General features: G+C 38.7%; 2 protein-coding genes and 1 long non-coding RNA gene across 4 annotated transcripts; 2 read left to right on the top strand and 1 right to left on the bottom strand.

Moving 5' to 3' along the window:
* The first annotated feature begins 721 nt into the window (after nucleotides 1-721).
* On the top strand, nucleotides 722-2,105 carry LOC104103746 (protein CHLOROPLAST VESICULATION). The gene is made up of 2 exons (XM_009611677.4): nucleotides 722-816; nucleotides 1,766-2,105. Exons 1-2 carry the CDS (start codon nucleotides 722-724, stop codon nucleotides 2,103-2,105), a joined length of 435 nt encoding a protein of 144 aa, XP_009609972.1.
* A 1,917-nt stretch (nucleotides 2,106-4,022) lies between these two features.
* Nucleotides 4,023-6,485, bottom strand: LOC104103747 (uncharacterized). 2 transcript variants are annotated; one of them, XR_011410437.1, is made up of 4 exons: nucleotides 6,394-6,485; nucleotides 4,721-4,835; nucleotides 4,571-4,643; nucleotides 4,023-4,459 (listed from the first exon to the last, which is right to left on the bottom strand). It is a non-coding gene; the product is annotated as an uncharacterized lncRNA (long non-coding RNA). The 2 variants fall into 2 exon arrangements; XR_011410438.1 differs by having other exon boundaries at nucleotides 4,721-4,816; nucleotides 6,394-6,483.
* A 5,154-nt stretch (nucleotides 6,486-11,639) lies between these two features.
* On the top strand, nucleotides 11,640-16,620 carry LOC138897760 (uncharacterized). Its single transcript, XM_070183771.1, has 5 exons — nucleotides 11,640-11,994; nucleotides 12,097-12,224; nucleotides 12,306-12,502; nucleotides 14,872-15,066; nucleotides 16,512-16,620. The coding sequence occupies exons 1-5, from the start codon at nucleotides 11,640-11,642 to the stop codon at nucleotides 16,618-16,620; spliced, it is 984 nt and encodes a 327-aa protein (XP_070039872.1).
* Nucleotides 16,621-19,448: the final 2,828 nt, after the last annotated feature.

Genomic DNA, 19,448 nt, shown 5'->3' with positions numbered 1-19,448 from the left:
ACATTTAGTTATTATGAATGTAATGAAATTATATCTTTTATCCTTCTAATTTTTGTACTTTTTTTATTTTCCTTTTGGTATTAGTCCGCAATAAATAAATATTCAAAAGGTAAATATTTTTTCAGTATGTTTGAGACATGGTTCGAAGAGCAAACCTCCATAAGAATGACTTCGCTTGAACCATTGCATTGTAATCTTCAGCCTTTAAAAAAGAAAGACATTTTCTGTTAATACTCTCTAAATGAAATTTCTTCTCGTATCGTGAGAAAGTTCAAATCTCATGTTCAAACTTCTTCTAACAATCAGTGTTTGTATATATATATATATATTAAAGAGAAAGAGTTTATGATTTTTGAAACTTCAAAAAACATTTTTTAATTAGACTAACCTCAGGGGAGGTATATAGTAATAACTTATTATTAAAGTATCTTCCTAGAAAGTATTTCAAATTGATCGATAGAATTTGCTAAATTATTAAGGGTCCTACCCACGTGTCCATAACAAAGGAAATAGGACACCTTCTGAGTTTTGGTCAGCTACCGTAAACTGACCAATGACTCCGATCCACCAAACCTCATTCAACAAAAAGAAAGTACAAATTATAAATATCTAATGAAGCTAGTACGTACTACTCTTACCAAAAGGGATCGTAAAGAAAACTAAGCACCTACAACTAGTACTCTTTGCTTTCTTCTCTTGATCAATTTTTTTTCCGTAGAAGATGGCCGTTGCAACAAAGTTGTGCCTCAATCTCTCCCCTCAACCTCCACCTTCTAACTTTATTCCTCCACCTTCAAAGACTACTCAAGTTTCTTGGTAAGTTTACTATTTCTCCTTTTATATATATATATATTGTACTGTATCGTATGGCAAAAAAAAATATTATCATTATATTAGGACACTTTATATTTTAAACTTTTTATTAAAGAGCAGCTTGGTACATAAGTCATTCTATATTTATACAGGGTTCGACGAAGGACCCATCCTAAGAGGTGTCATGTATGCAACTTACGTTCTTATACCTTTTGAAATGTCATGACATGTTTATGACATTCTAAGAGTATTTTAGATGTGTTAAAAATCTTTTTAATTTTTCTGATAAACTTTATGTCTAGTCAACCATCACAACTGAAATAAAATGGAAAGGTACATGTAATCATACCTTTCTATGCAAATTTGGAAGAATGTCAATGTTATCTGAAAAGCAATAATTGCTCCATCCGTTTCAATTTATGTGAACTTATTTTTTTTTAGTCAGTTTCAAAAAGAATGATCTCATTCTTAATTTAGAAACAATGTAGTTTAAACTTTCAATTCTACCCTAAATGAGAAGATTTTATAACCACACAAATACTCTAAACCCTATTTTGACTTGTTTAGGACCACAAATTTTAAAAATCTTTATTTTTTCTTAAATTTCGTGTCCAGTCAAATATGTTCACATAAATTAAAACGGAGGGAGTATTATCGTGCGAAAGTATTATAGGCTTGTAACTAATTATACCGAGTGTCCTCGATCTTTGTACTCACACTTAGATCTCTTTAGTAATTGAAAACCAAGAATCATTATTGTGCCATCTGAATAACGTGAGACATAGTCAACATCTTTAACTGTTCATTCATTTGTATTCATCCCAAAAAAAATCTTCTTATGTCTGACACGAACTCCCCTATTTTATTTCTCTGATTCCATAAAAGCATGTATCTTTTTCCTTGGTATTTATTTAAAATAACATAATTTAGCTGTCTCTTTTAATTTAAGCAGGCAACGAAAAGAAGGATCATGGAAAAGCCAATGTGTATTAGGGATGGCATGTATAGTAATTGGATTAGAATTAGACAGCTCAATATTAGTAAATCAAGAAATTAGTGCTATCGCCGGGGATATGCAATTACAAATTATTGCCGGAAAACCAGCACAGAAATGGAGCGAGAAAAGATCGTGCCCGCCGTGGAACGGGAACTCTTTAGAAACCATCGTGCCGGAGAACTTACCGAGGCCGGTGACTCGCCGGAGATGGGAAACCGTTGATTATACTACTACTCAATCTGCACCAGAAGTAAAGTTGGTGACAAAATTTAGTAAAGGATGCTTCACTATGTGAACATATTAAAGGTTAATGTACAGTCAAGGGAGTTGGGTATAGGGTAAAGGGTTCAATTCAATTCCCTCGAAATAGACTATTGAATCCCTGTGACATAAAAAACAAGTTCAAATTTCAGCTGTAGCATTGTTTTTAGAATCCTCTTATATAAGCTTCTTGGCCCCGCCAATAGCTATTTAATTACCGTGTATATTGAAGAATGCTAATAAAATATATGTGGTCTTAATTTGTTTTGGTTTCTACTTGATGAATGAATAATTCAGCAGTAGTACATGATTGGCAGTTTATTTGCAGTACATGCAGTACCGAAATATACGTTACACATGAAAATCAATCAGCTCTTGCTTTCCCATTCCCAAACTCAATAGAAAGCATATATGTTTGGTCGACATCAGCCCATAAATAAAACCAAAATGCCCGAAGCAACTGATTGATAAGTGTTTAGTTTGGTGCACCACATATACATTTGTATAAGAACTTGATTTTTATATCGGCTCCCTTATTGAGATTTTTACGTGAAAAACCTCATTGATCAAGGGAATAAAAATCACGATCCATCTCTGAAATTTCTCACAAAAACTTCACTAAAACAAGGAGCAATTTCAGGTTACAAAATTCTTATAACCTAAGAGACTAAATCCTCGCCACTTAAGTGCCTACAACCACTTTGATTGTAGCAAAATGGTCAAGCTAACGCTAGTCTAAGACTTGAATTCTCTCACAAAGAAAAACCCCTCGAAATGCTTCTTGTGTAAGCAAATAAGATTACAACTCAATAAGCCTAATACAATGAACTAGACTAGAGACAATGAATTTGGCATTGTATCAAGGAACATGTTCTCTAGTCTAGTTCTTCTGCACATTCCAGCTTTCAATATCTAGTTCAGAATTTTGAACTCGTTTTTTCTTACTTTTCTCTCAATTTATTCTGAAAAATGATGGAAGTACATACATACAATGAAGTAAACTTGGACTACATATAGGTAACACATTAGTAGCATAAAGAGTCCAAATTATAAATAGAAATAAATAATAAGAGATCTACTTCACAAAAAACTTGCCATATATGACTAGTTGACCACATAGTTTTTTCTATTTGTTTCTTACTCCAATTATAATTCTTCTCTAGCAAGAAACCTATTTAATTTTCACCAATTTCATGCAGAATATATCCCTTAAAGATCTCCTAACCTTAGAGAATAAAGGAAGTAAGGAAAATATATTTCTTTCCTTAAAAAGACTCCAATTATGATTCTTCTTCCTCACAAACTTGGTCTCTAAGTCAGCAATAAAGATTTGCCAAGATTCTCTATTATTTGGGCGGCTGCCTCTACTAAAAAATAGCAAATTTGCGATCGTCGAATCAGTCGCAAATCGGTCGAAAATCGTATTTTTTCGACCGATTTGCGACTGAAAAGTGTCAGTCGGAAAACACGTGGTCGCAATATATTTGCGACTGAATCCGTCAAAAAATTACGACGGATTCAGTCGCAAATTGAAAAATGCGGGGACATTTGAAATTAAGCAATTTGCGATGGAATTAGTCACAAATTTAGTGACTGATTCAGTCACTGATCAGAGTTAAAAAAATAAGTATAAATAAAAAGTTTCGATTGATTTCGTCGAAAAATTAAAAATAAAATTATTTTTTAATTAATTATTCTGATTGGAACAATCGTAAATATTGATTATTAATTAATTAAAAATATCAAAAATTCTCCATTTGCCACTGATTCAGTCGCAAATATTTATTAAATATTGTTAGAATTTTTCAATTGCGACTGAATTAGTCGCAAATCTGGATAATTTCTGGTAAAATTTGCGTCTGATTTAGTCGCAAATCTAGGCATTTTTAAGCAGAATCATGCTGTATTTCTAATTACACCACATGCCAAATAAAACAGCCAACCAAACACCTAACAATTAACCAAAAATTTAATATAACAATCCAAAAATATAATATAACAATCCAAAATCCAAAATCCAATATCTACTACAAAACGAACAGTAATATTTATAACAATTCAACCAACTAATCAAATAACCAACTAATCAAACAACCAACTATCAAACAACATAAATTAAACATGTCTCTAACTTCAACTCTAAAATATTTAAATAGCCTATTCAGTTTCAGTCTCCTCCTCAGACTCAGACTCCATTGCAGCTCCTTTCTTGCTTTTTTTTTTTTAACAATTTTTGGATCAAAGCCTGAGTTGCTTGAAATTCTTGCGACATTTGATCCACTTTTTGATGCATAACTTCTATGTCTTCTTGAAAAACTGATGCCCCAGTAAATAATATTGTTGGTGGATGACTGGAGGATGATTGTACTTCAATCCCGTAGACTCGACCTTTATTTATTATTTTCATGAGAAATAAGGAAAAGAAAATAAAAGAAGTAAGAAAACAAACAAGCAACTTTCAAATTAATACCAAAATAGATAATTACATAACATTTATACCTTTATTCATGCCCCCAGCCGTTTGTGTCCAAATTGCAGTCATATCCTCCGGGGACGACTGAGTTCCTTCAGGCTGAGTTTGTCGCTATGCATCAAGATCAATATAATATTGAAGGAAAGTTTTTAAAAGGAAATTGAAGGAAAACTCACATGTCGCCATGGGGAACGATAATCAGCCGATGAAGATGATCGTATTGTACAATCCCTCCAGTACACTGTCTCACGGTACCAACAACTGTAGAAAAACTGGTAGATGGGGATGCAACTGCGTGAGAGCCTCCAATATCCAAGTTAGATATACTTGAAGTGGATGATAATGAAGATTATAATTGAGTGGACGATGTATGAGGCACAAAAGATAAACCACAATGCTAGCTACTATGATGGCTCGGGGATGCAATCGGTGGAGCCACCGAACTGACTAGCAGGATCACACGGGGAAGAAACTGAAAAATGAGACGTGGGTATAAAATTAATGGTGGTCAAAGCTGAGCCATCATAAGAAGGCATAGAGTAATACTGAAGCGAGCTAGACGGGGGAGGGACTTTGAAAAAGTCAGATGGCTATGAAGCTGGCATGGAAGGACGGGGAGGCATAGGAGGAGGGCTCATATTTGATGTAGGTGGAGGAAGCTGAGTTAACTTAGGTAAAGTGTGTTTTTTCTTCTTAGATCTTTTTATTTTTTTACCGTAAGAATTTATCTGTGTAATGAATATAAAATATTTACATATAAAAAAATTTAACATAACAAATATAAATATAAAGTATACATAATAAATCTTTCAAAGAGACATTTTGTTGCTTGAGCCTTGGGTAATTGGAAGAGCATTTCTAGTGTCAGAACAGGATGTTTGTATAGAAAAGGACAAAATAATCAACCACATGGTACTTTACTTCTGTAGTTGTAATTCCAAGATTACAAGTGTTGTCGGTAGGAATCTTTCTTATAATACATTGCCTCTTATATGGATTCAAACTTAATGAATACCATATGCCAGAAACAAAGAATTTCTATGAACAAAGGGTATTCAATGTGATGACATTTTTAAAAATATCCACGGCGAAGAATCTTAGCTTTAACATGTCAAATCTTAGCTAACCAACATTAATACTCTATATATGTGTTAATTTGACTAGACGTGAAGTTTAAAATATATATAAAAAAAATTAAATTTTGTAATCTTAAACTAAAGGTGTGTATAACACATCAAAAATACCCTTTCAATCATATAAAACATGTCGCGTCATTCTTATAAGAAAGTATCAGTAAGGATAAAAATATGGCATTCTTTTATGTAACAAAGACAAAACACCAGGACACATAAATTGAAACTTAGGGAGTATCTAGTACTGGTGATGCTATTTCTCACGAGGCCATTAGATACAACTGAATTTTTTTTCAATGTGCCATAGAGCAGGAAAAGAATGGAAGTGTATATTCAAATCCATTTAATCAACAAAATCATGTGTTCACATCTATACTAAATTCAATCATTTGGAAATGTCTCTGACTAAAGAAACATGACTCTCTATATGTCTTAGGGTCTTATTGACCAACCATCAGCTTTATTTACGAATCATATGTTCCCTCTCTATGCACTTTTTTAAAGGAATTTCAGCATCCTGAATCTTCCTGAAGTATTCTGAAAGAAACTAAGTTTCAGCCGTGATTAATTTACTAAAAGCTTATGCCATTCTTAAGAACAAGATGAAGGGGTGGGGATGGGGGTGGATAAAATGAAAGTGTGAGGGAAGGGGTGGATATAGGGGATGGGTTTAACAAAAAGGAGGGTTGGGGAAGAAGAGGGAAGAAGTCACGTACCTTTTTCGGCAAGCAGCGGGCTGGGGGTCTGGGGCTTTCAATGGAGGAAGAAGAGAAGAAAGAAAGAAAAGAGAAGAAGATAGAGATGGGGGCGAGGCTGGGGTATTAAAAAGAATTTGCGACTGATTCCGTCGCAAAACTAGCGACCGTTTCAATCGCAACTTTAAAAAAATAATTTGACCAAAGTTTAAAAAAATTTGCGACCGAAACGGACGCAAATGGTCAAATAAAATTGTTTGACTTTTAGTTTCCGACCGAATCCGTCGTAATTTTTTATCCCGGATTTTTGCGCCAAACATTGCGACCAATGTTGTCGGAAAAATAGTCGAAAGAATTAAAAAAATATAACAAATATTATTTTTGAAAATTCCGACCGAATCAGTATCTCACGCAAATACAAGACCAACCTAGCATGAGCAGATCCTTCACCACATCTTTCGACCAACCTAATATATCTGCCATATTTGTTAACCATCAAAACCAAAATTCACCCATTTTCAACCATAAGTTATACCTGGCCCAAACAGATTTTGACCACTAAAATCCATAGTATATCAGATTGTATACCGTTTCATATATGACATGGATAAGTTAATCTCTTTAGATGAATAAGTTGATCTCGTTTATATAGATATATTTCGGGTATATTTATAATTCAATGGGATTTAAACCTGTTATATGAATCAACTTGAGAAATGGGAGAAGCCAATCACTTTTATAAAAGATTTGCGACACTAAGAGAACAATTGATTTATCAATTAGAGGTTCCCATTAGATTAAACAAGCACAGAAAACATGTAATCAAGCTACATAACTATCTCAAACTAAGGCTTTTCAACAGTAGTAGATTTACAGTGCAGTACTGGTGTCTGGTGGCCAGCACCACCAAGGACAATATTCTAAGAGTCTTCTATAATGCATTATCGGACGAAAAGAGCTGCCAATTTTATCTTGAGCTTGAACATGAACTCTCTTCACTTTTAGTGATAGGCACTTCAAATGAAAAGTCACTAAAGTTGAAGCGTGGAGAGAAAACAAGGAAGAAGACGAGACTAGAATAATCGGTGATTCATTAGTCTTCATATTGAATATTGCTGATTAGTCGAGTTCTAGTGATCATGTGAAACTTGTTACTGTGAAACATATTATATATAAAGAGGTTGAGATTTATGTTTACCCGAAAAAACGGATAGCAATTGAGTTTATACATGGTTTTAAGGATACATGATTTAACTTAGCACAAATTGAGAATATATATATATATATATATATATATATTGAAATTGACTGTAAAAGAAATAAATACAAACCAAACGAATCGAATAGCCTTGGCCCTCGAGTTCGATCACCCTTGAACCAAGTGAAGATTCAACTGATATAAGAACAAAGTAACAAGATATTGAAAGCTAGAAGAAGGCAGTGTATTGCTTTGTATTGCGTAAATGCGATGTGTCTTACAAATGATCAGACCCCCTTTATATAGTAGGGGAGTCCTACTTTTGATACAATTCTAAATACAGTAAGGAATCTCATGATATGCTAATTAATCGGCCTCTTTTTGATACGTGTCGGGATTTCCGCCGTGATCCTCGCCTGATTACGGATATTTCAGATTTCCGTTATTTGGCTCGGTAAGTTTCCCTCAGTCTCGTTCGATCTCTTTCTCGCTCGATCTCTGATAAGTGAGGATTTTGACTACTTATTTGCGCCTTTTTTACTTTTGTTTTAGATAAAAAATGTTTAAAGGTATTCCCGAAAACTAATAAAATATACTTACTTGTAGGAGTATTGGAAAATGAGCTAAAGTGATGAAATTCAACTCAAGAAAGAGTGTTTTTGAACAAGGACAAAAGTCAAGCAAAAAGGCTAAAGTGCGGACCGCAGAATTTTGTCTGCAGCAACAAATCATAAAGAAATCTTGACAGAGCTGCTTTGAAAAGTGCGGACCGCACAATAATTGTATGGCCGTAGAAGACAAAGATGAGAGAGTTCCACATCTGAGATCAGCAAGAAGTGCGTACCTCACTATAATTGTGCGGTCGCAGAAATCAAAAGTGTGGCCGCACTCAGAATAGTGCGGTCCGCAGAACTCAAGAAGTGCGGTCGCAGTTCAAAATTGTGCCGCCGCAGAAGCCAATCCTGTCAAGAGCTGCAGCAAAGTGCGGACCGCACACAGAATTGTGCGGCCGCAGAACCTCCGAAAGGACAATCTTGTTCGAAAATTTCAGCTGTGTATAAATAGTCTTTTTTGACAAAATTAGGTTAAGTTTTGAATATCTAAAAGTTGGTAGCTATTTTTCTTTACTGTTTTGGGAAATTTTATGATACCTCGTCAATTTTATATTGGATTCTCTTCTCTTTATCATTTAATATGAGTTTAATCATCTTTTCTCCTTTATTTTTTTCATTACCCACTATGAGTAGTTAAATTTCTAGCTAGGCTTGTGACCCAACCTTAGTGTGGGTACCTAATGGGTGTTTAATTTAGGGCTTGTTTATGGTTGGATGTGTTATATTTAGCCTAGTTCTTGCTATATTTGTAGAATTAATGGTTGAAAACATTGATTCAAGCCTATTTGATTTAGTCTCTACTTGAGAAAGAGAGACTTAGTTTAGGACAACTTGGCTAACAAGAAATTGGGATGAACTCAAGAAATTGATAGTCCCAATTAAAGGGTTGAATCTAGAGATAGTAGAACCCGAGTTGAGCATCTATCAACTGTTTTGGTGCATTACCCATTTGGACTTGAGAAAGCCAAATTGGGCAAAATTACTCTATTACCGAGAGGTATTGAGTGAGTAATTATGTGTTGATTGTTATAGTATACCCCGACCAGCAAAACCCGCTCTAAAGTCCACAACCCATTAGTAAAAAATCTAGGTGAAAGTCACAACCCCAGATCTTTTACATATTTGAAAAAACAATACAAAAAATATTATTCTCTAGCTTTACATTTGCAAACCGTAGCATAATTTAGAAGTAGACTTAAAACAAAGTTTGTTGAAGTGCATCTTAGATACTTTACATGCTTAGTCCGAGTATATACCTAATCCCATCTATGCTCCCTGTGGAATCGATCTCGACTCCCAGTTGGGTAATTATAATTTCAATCGACCGCTTCACAACCCCAAACTGAGGTGTGATTTTGGGCAAGATCAATTTTTGGCGCCGTTGCCGGGGAGCTAAAAATGAATTTTGCTATATATTTGGTTTTGTGTGTGATTTGTCTTCCTTTCCTTCCGCGTTACTAATCTTTTTGGTGAAACAATTGTAGGTACAAAAATTGCTCTCAACAACAATGATCCTCTCGGAAACTTGCCATTAGAGGATGACGGGGAAGATGACCAAGTTATAGAGGTTCCTCTTGAACCTCAAGAAAATAGACGAGGCCGCCCACCTCAAGACAATGTCCCCCCCCTCCCCCACCTCCACTAAGAGTGGCTCCAGACCGGGTGTTGTCAAACGAAGGATATGCAAGTGCCATAGTCCCGCCCCGCATTAGGGCGGGAAACTTCCAAATCACTAATGTTATGCTCATATTGTTAGAGCAATGGGGATTCTTCACCGGGAATACGAGTCAAAATACATACAAACACTTGAAGGGGCTTGTGGACACTTGCTGGGGGAGTAAACAGACCAACGTCTTCGAGGATGCTTTAAGGTTGAGGTTATTTCCCTTCTCTCTTACGGGGGAAAGCCTTGGATTGGTTAGAAAGATTGCCAAACCATTATATCCGTACATGGGATGAATTGGCGGAGAAATTCATTGCTAAGTTCTTTTCTCCCGGGCATATGGCTACTCTTCAAGACAAGATTCAACCATTCAAGAAAGAAACCAATGAGCCTTTGCATGAGATATGGGAAAGGTGACGTACTATGGTGAAAGAGTGCCCAAACAATGACATGACGGAGACTATGATTTAATAAATTTTCTATAGGGGGATCAATATTACCAATCAATACATGGTCAACCAACTTGCTGGTGGAAATTTCATGACAACACCATATGCCGAAGTTTGTAAGATCTTAGATGAAATGACAGATACTTCATCGGCATGGCAAAGTAGAGCAAATATTCCTCAAGGTGATCCAAATGTGATTCACCTACATAAAGAATTGCATGATCATGGGCAAGCAATTGCCGGGTTGACCACCACAATGAATCAATTAGACAAAGCTCAACTTCAGCAAGTTCAAGGTCCTAAGCAAGTAAATGCAATGGAAGGTATAAATATGATGGTGAACAAGCGAAGGCAAATGGGTCAACCAGTGCAAAACCATGTGGAACAATATGTGCAAGAAGATAGTGAGTTTAACCAAGATGAATCCTACAATGAACAAGAGGAGGAAGTGAAATATGTGAACAACTTCCAAGGGCAAAGAAACAAATCACAAGGCCCGAATCAACAACCATGGAGATCTCAAGGAAATCAAGGGAATTGGAACTCAAACAACCAAAGTAATTGGAGTGGTGGTAACAACCAAGGTAATTGGAACAATCATAACAACCAAGGTAATTGGAACAATCAAAATAACCAAGGCAATTGGAGTGGCAACAATCAAGGGTATTGGGGAGGCAATAACCAAGGGGGTTGGAACAATAACCTAGGGAATCAGGGATCGGGCTTTCAAAGGCCCCTGATGTATCAACAACCAAGCAACCCGCCTCATTATACTTCCCATGGTCCTAGCTCTTCCAACAATGAAATGGGGTGAATTGATAACATGTTCAAACAAATGATGGAGAAGAATGCCGACTCCGACACTCAACTAGCCTCTCACAATACTTCAATCCGTAATTTGGAAGTTTAATTGGGGAAAATCTCGCAAGCTTTGAACACTCATCCTAAGGGGGCACTACAAAAGACATGGTGGTGAACCCGAAGAATAGGAACAACACGGGACATGCCATGGCCATGACCACAAGGAGTGGAAAAGGCGGGGATGCAACCACCTCAAATCAAAGAAGAATTGTGGATGATGAACAAGTAATTCAAGAAGATGAGATTTCAAACAATGTGTTGCAAGCAAATGACGAAGTGAGAATTGATATTGATGAAAATGTGGAGGAGAATCAAGAAGAAGTGAACCCGTCTAGGGAACACATTGTTCACATACCGGAACCGGTAGTGCCGAAGGCTAAGGCACCAATGCCAGGGCACCAATACCAGGGCCTCCTCCTCCATACCCTGAAAGTCTTGCCAAGCAAAATGGTGAGAACCAATTCAAAAAGTTCATTGACATGATGAAGAGCTTATCTATTAATGTGCCATTAGTTGAGGCTTTGGAGCAAATGTCCGGATATGCAAAGTTCATGAAGTATTTGGTGATAAAGAAAAGGTCGATGAATTGTGAGACTATAAAGATGACACATCAAGTGAGTGCAATTGTGCACTCAATGGCTCCGAAATTAGAAGATCGTGACGCTTTCACAATCCCTTGCACCATTAGAAGCGCTGACTTTGCCAAAGCTCTTTGTGATCTAAGGGTGAGTATCAACTTGATGCCCTACTCCGTTTTCAAAATGTTGGGGATTGGGAAACTAAGACCCACTTCTATGAGGCTACAAATGACGGATCATACTATGAAGAGATCATTGGGTATTATTGATGATGTGTTGGTTCGACTTGATAAGTTCATCCTCCTGACAGACTTTGTGATTCTTGATTGTGAAGTGGACTATGAGGTGCCTATTATTCTAGGGAGACCTTTCCTTGCTACGGGGAAGGCTCTTGTTGATGTGGAAGCAGGTGAGCTCACCTTCCGAGTGGGTGATAAAAATATGGTTTTCCATGTGTGCAAATCTATGAGGCAAACGAATAACACTGAAGTATGTTCGTTTGTGGACTTAGTGACTGAGGTGATTGTTGATGATGCTAGTGCCATGATGGATGTTGATGATACTTTGGAGGCCGTATTGCTTAATCATGATGATGATGAGAAGGATGGCTATGTGAAATGTGTGAATGCATTGCAAGGAATGAGGTCGTACACCTATGAACCCCGCAAACTGTCCTTAGATCTTGAAAACTTAAAGACTCCTCCAATAAAGCCCTCAATCGAGGAGTCTCCCACTTTGGAGTTAAGTCCATTGCCTCCACATCTCAGGTATGAATTCCTTGGCCCGTTTCTACTTTACCCGTTATCCTTTCCTCTTGTTTGACTAACGTACAAGTAGACTCTACTTTGGCTGTACTACAAAAGAGGAAGAAAGCTATCGGATGGACATTGGCAGATATTTAGGGTATAAGCCCCGCCTTTTGCATGCACAAGATTATTTTGGAAGAGGATGCCAAACCCTCCATCTAACATCAAAGAAGATTAAATGAAGCAATGCAAAAGTTGGTCAAGAAGGAGATCATAAAATGGTTGGATGCCGAGGTTGTTTACCCCATTTCTGATAGCTCGTAGACCTCTCCGGTGCAATGTGTCGCAAAGAAAGGGGGCATGACTGTGGTCACCAACGACAAGAACGGGTTGATCCCTACAAGAACGATAACTGAGTGGAGAGTGTGTATGGACTATTGCAAGTTCAACAAAGTCACAAGGAAAGATCATTTCCCACTTCCCTTCGTTGATAAAATGCTTGATAGGCTGTTCGGACGTGCTTTCTATTATTTCCTTAATGGATATTCCGGCTACAATCAAATTCTTATTGCTCCGGAGGACCAAGAGAAGACTACCTTCACATGTCTCTATGGTACCTTCGCATTCTCGCGGATGCCATTTGGGTTATGCAATGCACCTGCGACTTTTCAACAGTGCATGATGGCCATCTTTACCGACATGGTGGAGGATTTTCTTGAGGTTTTCATGGATGATTTTTCTGTGTTCGGGAATTCCTTTGATGATTGCTTGAAAATTTTGGATAAGGTCTTGGCAAGATGTAAGGAGACAAACTTGGTATTGAATTGGGAGAAATGTCACTTCATGGTCGAGAAAGGCGTTGTCCTCGGCCATAAAATTCTAAAACATGGTATTGAGGTCGACAAGGCCAAAATAGAGGTGATTTCTAAACTCCCACCCCTAAATCCGTGAAGGGAGTGCGGAGCTTCTTGGGTCATGCGGGGTTCTATCACTGTTTCATCAAGGATTTTTCCAAAGTGGTGAACCCCTTGTGTAAGCTTTTGGAGAAGAATGCCAAATTCCATTTCAACGAGGATTGCATGAAGGCATTCAAATTGCTCAAGTTCAAATTGACTACTACTCCTATTATCACCGCACCGGATTGGAGATTGCCTTTCGAGCTCATGTGTAACGCAAGTGATGTGGCGGTTGAAGCAGTTTTAGGGACACATATCTACAAAATCTTCCATCCGATCTACTATGCTAGTAAGACCATGAACGATGCCTAAGTCAATTACACAGTAACTGAAAAAGAGCTACTTGCTATTATCTTTGCTATGGAGAAGTTCCGCCAGTACATGATGGGTACGAAGGTGATTGTCCACGCCGATCATGTGGCGCTTCGGTACTTAATGAGCAAAAAATGATTCAAAGGCTAGGTTAATGTTGTGGGTGCTTTTATTGCAAGAGTTCGATCTAGAAATCCAAGACCGCAAAGGCAGTGAAAACCAAATGGCGGACCACTTGTCTCGATTGGAGGAGGAGGGGAGGCCACACGACGGCCTTGAGATTAATGATTCCTTCCCCGACGAGCAACTTCTATCCATTTCAATGACCAAGATGCCATGGTTTGCCGACTTAGCAAATTATCTTGAGAGTGGTATTGTACCGAATGAGTTCTCTTCAAATCAAAGGAAGAAGCTCAAACGGGATTTCCTTGACTATTATTGGGATGAACCATATCTCTTCCGGATTTGTACCGATGGTGTAATTTGATAATGTGTTCCGGAGGAAGAACAAGTGGAAATTCTTGAGGCTTGTCACTCTTCACCATATGGTGGTCAGCATGGTGGAGCGAGAACGACAACAAAAGTATTGAGTTGTGGATTCTATTGGCCTACCCTCTACAAGGATGCTAGTGATCTAGTCAATGTGATGAATGTCAAAGGGCCGGTGGGATTTCTAAGAAAAATGAGATGCCCCTCACCACCATCTTGGAAATTGACATTTTTGATGTGTGGGATATTGATTTCATGGGACTGTTCGTAAGCTCTTGTGGGAACACCTACATTTTGGTAGCTGTGGACTATGTGTCAAAGTGGGTTGAAGTCGTGGCTCTACCCAACAACGAAGCTTGAAGTGTGGTGGCATGTTTGAAAGAACATCTTTACAATATTTGGTACCCCAAGGGCCATTATAAGTGATGGGGGATCGCACGTTTGCAACAAAGCTTTTGATACCTTACTCACCAAGTATGGTGTCACTCACAAAGTCTCGGCCCTCTATCACCCTCAAGCAAGCGGGCAAGTGGAAGTCTCCAACCTGGAGATCAAGAGTATTTTGTCAAAGATAGTGAATGCTAACCGGACGGATTGGTCGAAGAAATTTGATGATGCTCTTTGGGATTATAGGATGGCTTACAAAACACCGATTGGTACGTCTCCATACCGGTTAATGTTCGAGAAAGCTTGTCACCTTCCAGTGGAACTTGAGCACAAGGCTATGTGGTCATTGAAGAAGCTTAATCTTGAGTGGGATGTCACCGCTAACTTAAGGGTGTCACAATTGAATGAGCTTGATGAATTCCGGTACCATGCATATACAAGGTATTCCTTATACAAGGATAAGATGAAGTACCTCCATGACAAGTACATCCGGAACAAGGAGTTCAAAGAATGGGATCTTGTGTTATTGTTCAATTCTCGGTTACGGATGTTTCCGGAAAAGTTGAAATCTAAGTGGAGTGGTCCGTTTGAGGTTGTGAATGTGACACCCTTTGATGCATTAGACTTGAAGAATAAAAATGATGAAGTGTTTAGAGTCAATGGTCACCGGGTGAAGCATTATCTTGAAAAAGTTGATGATGGACACGTCGTGGCATTAATTCATTTCAAGTGATTGATGGTAATCTGCATCGTGCCGCGACGTTAAATCAGACGCTTCTTGGGAGGCAACTCATATTTCTTTTTATTCCTCTTTTTCTTCTTCTTTTTAGATAGGTTTTGTTTTGTGTTAACTGATTTTAAAGTGAATTGCAGGAATAAGTGTGCTTTGTAGGAACTGTGCTCGAAAAAATGGCTAAGTCTCAAAAAAGTTCGAACCGCACATTTGTTGTGCGGACCGCACAATATTGCATGCCACAACAGAGAGGAGTCTGCGACCGCACAATTCTTTGTGAAGCTGCACAACTGGAGACCCAAAAATGCAACTCTCTAAAGTTTGAAATTGCAGAGAATTGGCCAATCTGCGGCCGCACTCAGCTGCAACTTTTGACCTAATTTGGTCAACCTATAAATAGGCCCTCCTCACACTGTTTCAAACTTTACGCACTCTTAATTCTTGGCACCGAAGCAAGCACAGTGCACAAAAATTATTTCAAACATCACACTCATTTCATCAGCCTAGATTCTCACCTGCATCCTTCATCACTGGTATGTTCAATTCATGTTTAGATTTTTCAAAATTTTCTTAGTTTTTGTTCTTAATTAGTATAGTTATTTTTAGGCCTAAATGTCAGATGATTCATCATGTGTGCTTAAATTTGTGTGGGTAATTTCATATATACTCATTGGGGGTTGGGTAAATCATGTATCATGTCTAATTTGCCAATACCATGTCTAAATTGTACAAAAATTTAAAAAACCTAAGTTCAGTGCTGTCTAATGTTGAATTGTGCGGCCGCACATGAAATTATGCGGTCCGCTGATCCTTAGTTAGGTCAACAAGTTGTGCATTCAATGTGCGGTCCATACTCAAAATTGTGCGGTCCGCAGAAAATGATCTGCGACCGCAGAAAAATTTGTGCGACGACAGATCCAAACATCAGAGAGCTGGTATTACTAGGCCTGGATTTGTGCGGCCGCACTCACATTTGTGCGGTCCGCATTTCAATTGTGCGGACGCACTTTAAAATTTTGCGGTCCGCATAAGGCAGTCTGGGGACCCACTCAGGATTGTACGGACCGCACTTTCACATGTGCGCACTGCTTTTCCTGTAACTTTTTACAGTCTGCTTCTGAACTTTAACTGACTCATGTTGCTTTGTATGCAGACAATGGTTCGATCAAGAGGTCGGGCTGATACTTCTAAAGGGAGGGGTGAACCCTCCCGAGGCAGAGGCAAGGGTACTCAACCTCTTGCAGTGTAGAAGAAAGCAATAGCAAAGAAGCCAACCATGGGGAAAGGCAGGGCCACAAAGCCTACAGAATCAAGTTCTTATATCCCATCTAGGGAAGCCTCCGAGGGACACTTAGTGGAGGAACAACCTGAGGCCCAATGTAAACCACCACAGTTCCCTAAGAGATACCAACTCCGAAATGAACCCTCCACCTCAGCAAGCTCTTCTGAGGGTTCAGATGAAGGCAGCCAGGGTTTAGAACCCTCCTCTACACATACTCTCCCTGCACCAGTCGCAGTGGATGATGATGATGATATTCCAGATGATGGTAGAGGAGGTGACACTAGAGTGGGCATCCTAGAGAGGTCGAAAAAGAAGGAGGCATAAGAAGACAGATTTGTAAGCTTGACGACATTTACCAAATTAAGAGAGTGGTGGATCCAGAGATCGCTCACACTTGAGCGACAATTTTTGTTGAAGGATTTGGATAGATTCAATCCAAACGTGGCAAAGTAATTCAGAGAGAGAAAAGGGTGGACGTGGTTCACTTAGAGTATTATGGATGCCAAGGAGCATTTGGTACGGGAATTCTATGCCAATGTGGCACACATCAAGAAGGGTACTAATGTGACCAAGGTGAGGAACCTGAAGGTCAGATTTGATCAAAACACCCTGAACACCTACTTGGGGTTAGAGGAGGTGGAGCCAGTCCAGTACTTGGAAAAATTTTCAATGGATGATGAAGCTCTCCCTTGGCTAGCAGAGATCTTGGCAGCTCCATGACCACCACCATCGTGGATCACGGCGGGGGTTCCCATTGTACGGGCTATCCTCAACTTTGAAGAAAAAGGGTGGCAAACATTTGTGTTCAGCCGTATAGACCCGAGCCAAAATGAGAACAATCTTCCAATCCCCCGGGTAGTCTTAGTAGCATCTATTATGGCCGAGTACCCAATCAATATGGGTGCCATCATATAAGCCAACATGTCAGTAGTTGCCAGAAAGGGTGAGAGCTCCTACCCGTATCCCAATACCCTCACGGAGTACCTCACAAATGCGGGGGTTTTGGTTGCGTTTTGGGATAACATGATGAAACTGGAAGAAAGAAGCATGCAATATATTATTTGAGCAAGAAATTCACACCCTACGAAGCCCGGTACTCTTTACTGGAATGCACCTGCTGTACTTTGACATGGATATCTCAGATGTTGAGGCATTATTTCTTTGTATACACTACATACCTCATATCAAGGATGGATGCACTGAAATATATCTTTCAGAAGTCCATGCCTACGGGTAAGTTAGCAAAGTGGAAAATATTGCTGAGTGAGTTCGACATCATCTATGTAACTCAGAAGGCGGTCAAAGGGCAAGTATTGGCAGATCATCTGGCATAAAATCCCATAGACGGAGAATACGAACCATTGAAAATGTATTTTTCCGATGAAGAGGTGTCGTTCGTCTAAGAAGATATCATTGAAGCATATGATGGTTGAAGAATGTTCTTCGACGGAGCAACAAACTTCAAAGGAGTAGGTATTGGAGCTGTCTTGGTATCAAAAATTGGCCAACATTATCCAGTATCCGCAAAACTCAGGTTTCCATGTACCAACAATATGGAAGAATATGAGACTTTCATCACGGGACTCAGGTTGGCCATTGACATGAATGTTCAGGAGTAGCTGGTAATTGGAGATTCCGATCTGTTGGTGCATCAAGTTTTAGGAGAATGGGCTACAAAGAACACCAAAATATTGCCATATTTGCATTGTGTACAAGAGCTGATCAAAGGGTTCACGAAGATAGAATTCAAACATGTTCCAAGGGTTCAAAATGAGTTTGCAGATGTATTGGACGCTCTATATTACATGATACAACACCCCGACAAGAATTTCATCAATCTTATCCCAATAGGAATTCATAAACAACTAGCTTATTGTGCTCATGTTGAAGAAGAGAGCGATGGAAAACCATGGTTCCACGACATCAAGGAATATTTGGCAAAGGGAGAATATCTAGAGCATGCTACCCATACTCAAAAACGCACACTTCGAAGATTAGCCAACCATTTCTTTCAAAGCGGAGGAATTCTGTATAGAAGAACTCCCGACTTGGGATTATTACGGTGTGTCGATGCCAGAGAAGCTTCCAGATTTCTCAAGGAAATACATGCCAGAACCTGCGGACCACACATGACTGGTTTTACCTTAACCAAAATGATACTAAGAGCAGGGTATTTCTGGATGACTATGGAAATAAACTGCATCAAATATGTTCAGAAGTGCCACCAATGCCAGATACATGCTGACATGATACGGGTACCACCCAATGAACTCAATGCAACAAGTTCACCTTGGCCTTTCTCGGCCTGGGGTATGGATGTCATCGGCCCGATCGAGCCCGCCGCTTTGAATGGGCATAGATTCATTCTAGTGGCCATAGACTACTTCACAAAATGGGTTGAAACCGCATCTTACAAAGTTATAACTAAGAAAGTTGTAGTAGATTTTGTCTGGGACCGCATTGTTTATCAGTTTGGAGTACCAGAGTCAACCATCACCGACAACACTGCCAATCTCAACAGCGATTTGATGAAGTCCATTTATGAAAACTTCAAAATCAAGCACAAGAACTCCACAATATGCATGCCACAAAAGAACGGAGCCGTAGAAGCCGCCAACAAGAACATCAAGAAGATATTGAGGAAAATGGTAGATAATTACAAATAATGGCTCGAGAAGCTGCCGTTTGCTCTGTTCGGGTATCGTACCATAGTTCGCACATCACCTGGGGTGACTCCTTACTTATTGGTTTACGACACTGAAGCAGTTATTGCCGCTGAAGTAGAAATCCCTTCTTTAATAATTATAT

The sequence above is a fragment of the Nicotiana tomentosiformis genome, chromosome 8 (assembly GCF_000390325.3).
Source record: "Nicotiana tomentosiformis chromosome 8, ASM39032v3, whole genome shotgun sequence".
NCBI lineage: Eukaryota > Viridiplantae > Streptophyta > Magnoliopsida > Solanales > Solanaceae > Nicotiana > Nicotiana tomentosiformis.
The sequence above is the reverse complement of the archived record's forward strand: the minus strand, read 5'-3'. Positions and strand labels throughout refer to the sequence as shown.

Coding starts and splice junctions, on each gene's coding strand:
- LOC104103746 (XM_009611677.4), top strand. CDS start 722: ATGGCCGTTGCAACAAAGTTGTGCCTCAATCTCTCCCCTCAACCTCCA. Junction 817..1,765: donor AAGACTACTCAAGTTTCTTG/GTAAGTTTACTA, acceptor TAATTTAAGCAG/GCAACGAAAAGAAGGATCAT.
- LOC138897760 (XM_070183771.1), top strand. CDS start 11,640: ATGAAGAGCTTATCTATTAATGTGCCATTAGTTGAGGCTTTGGAGCAA. Junction 12,225..12,305: donor GGCAAACGAATAACACTGAA/GTATGTTCGTTT, acceptor GATACTTTGGAG/GCCGTATTGCTTAATCATGA. Junction 15,067..16,511: donor CGGTACCATGCATATACAAG/GTATTCCTTATA, acceptor CTTTGTATGCAG/ACAATGGTTCGATCAAGAGG.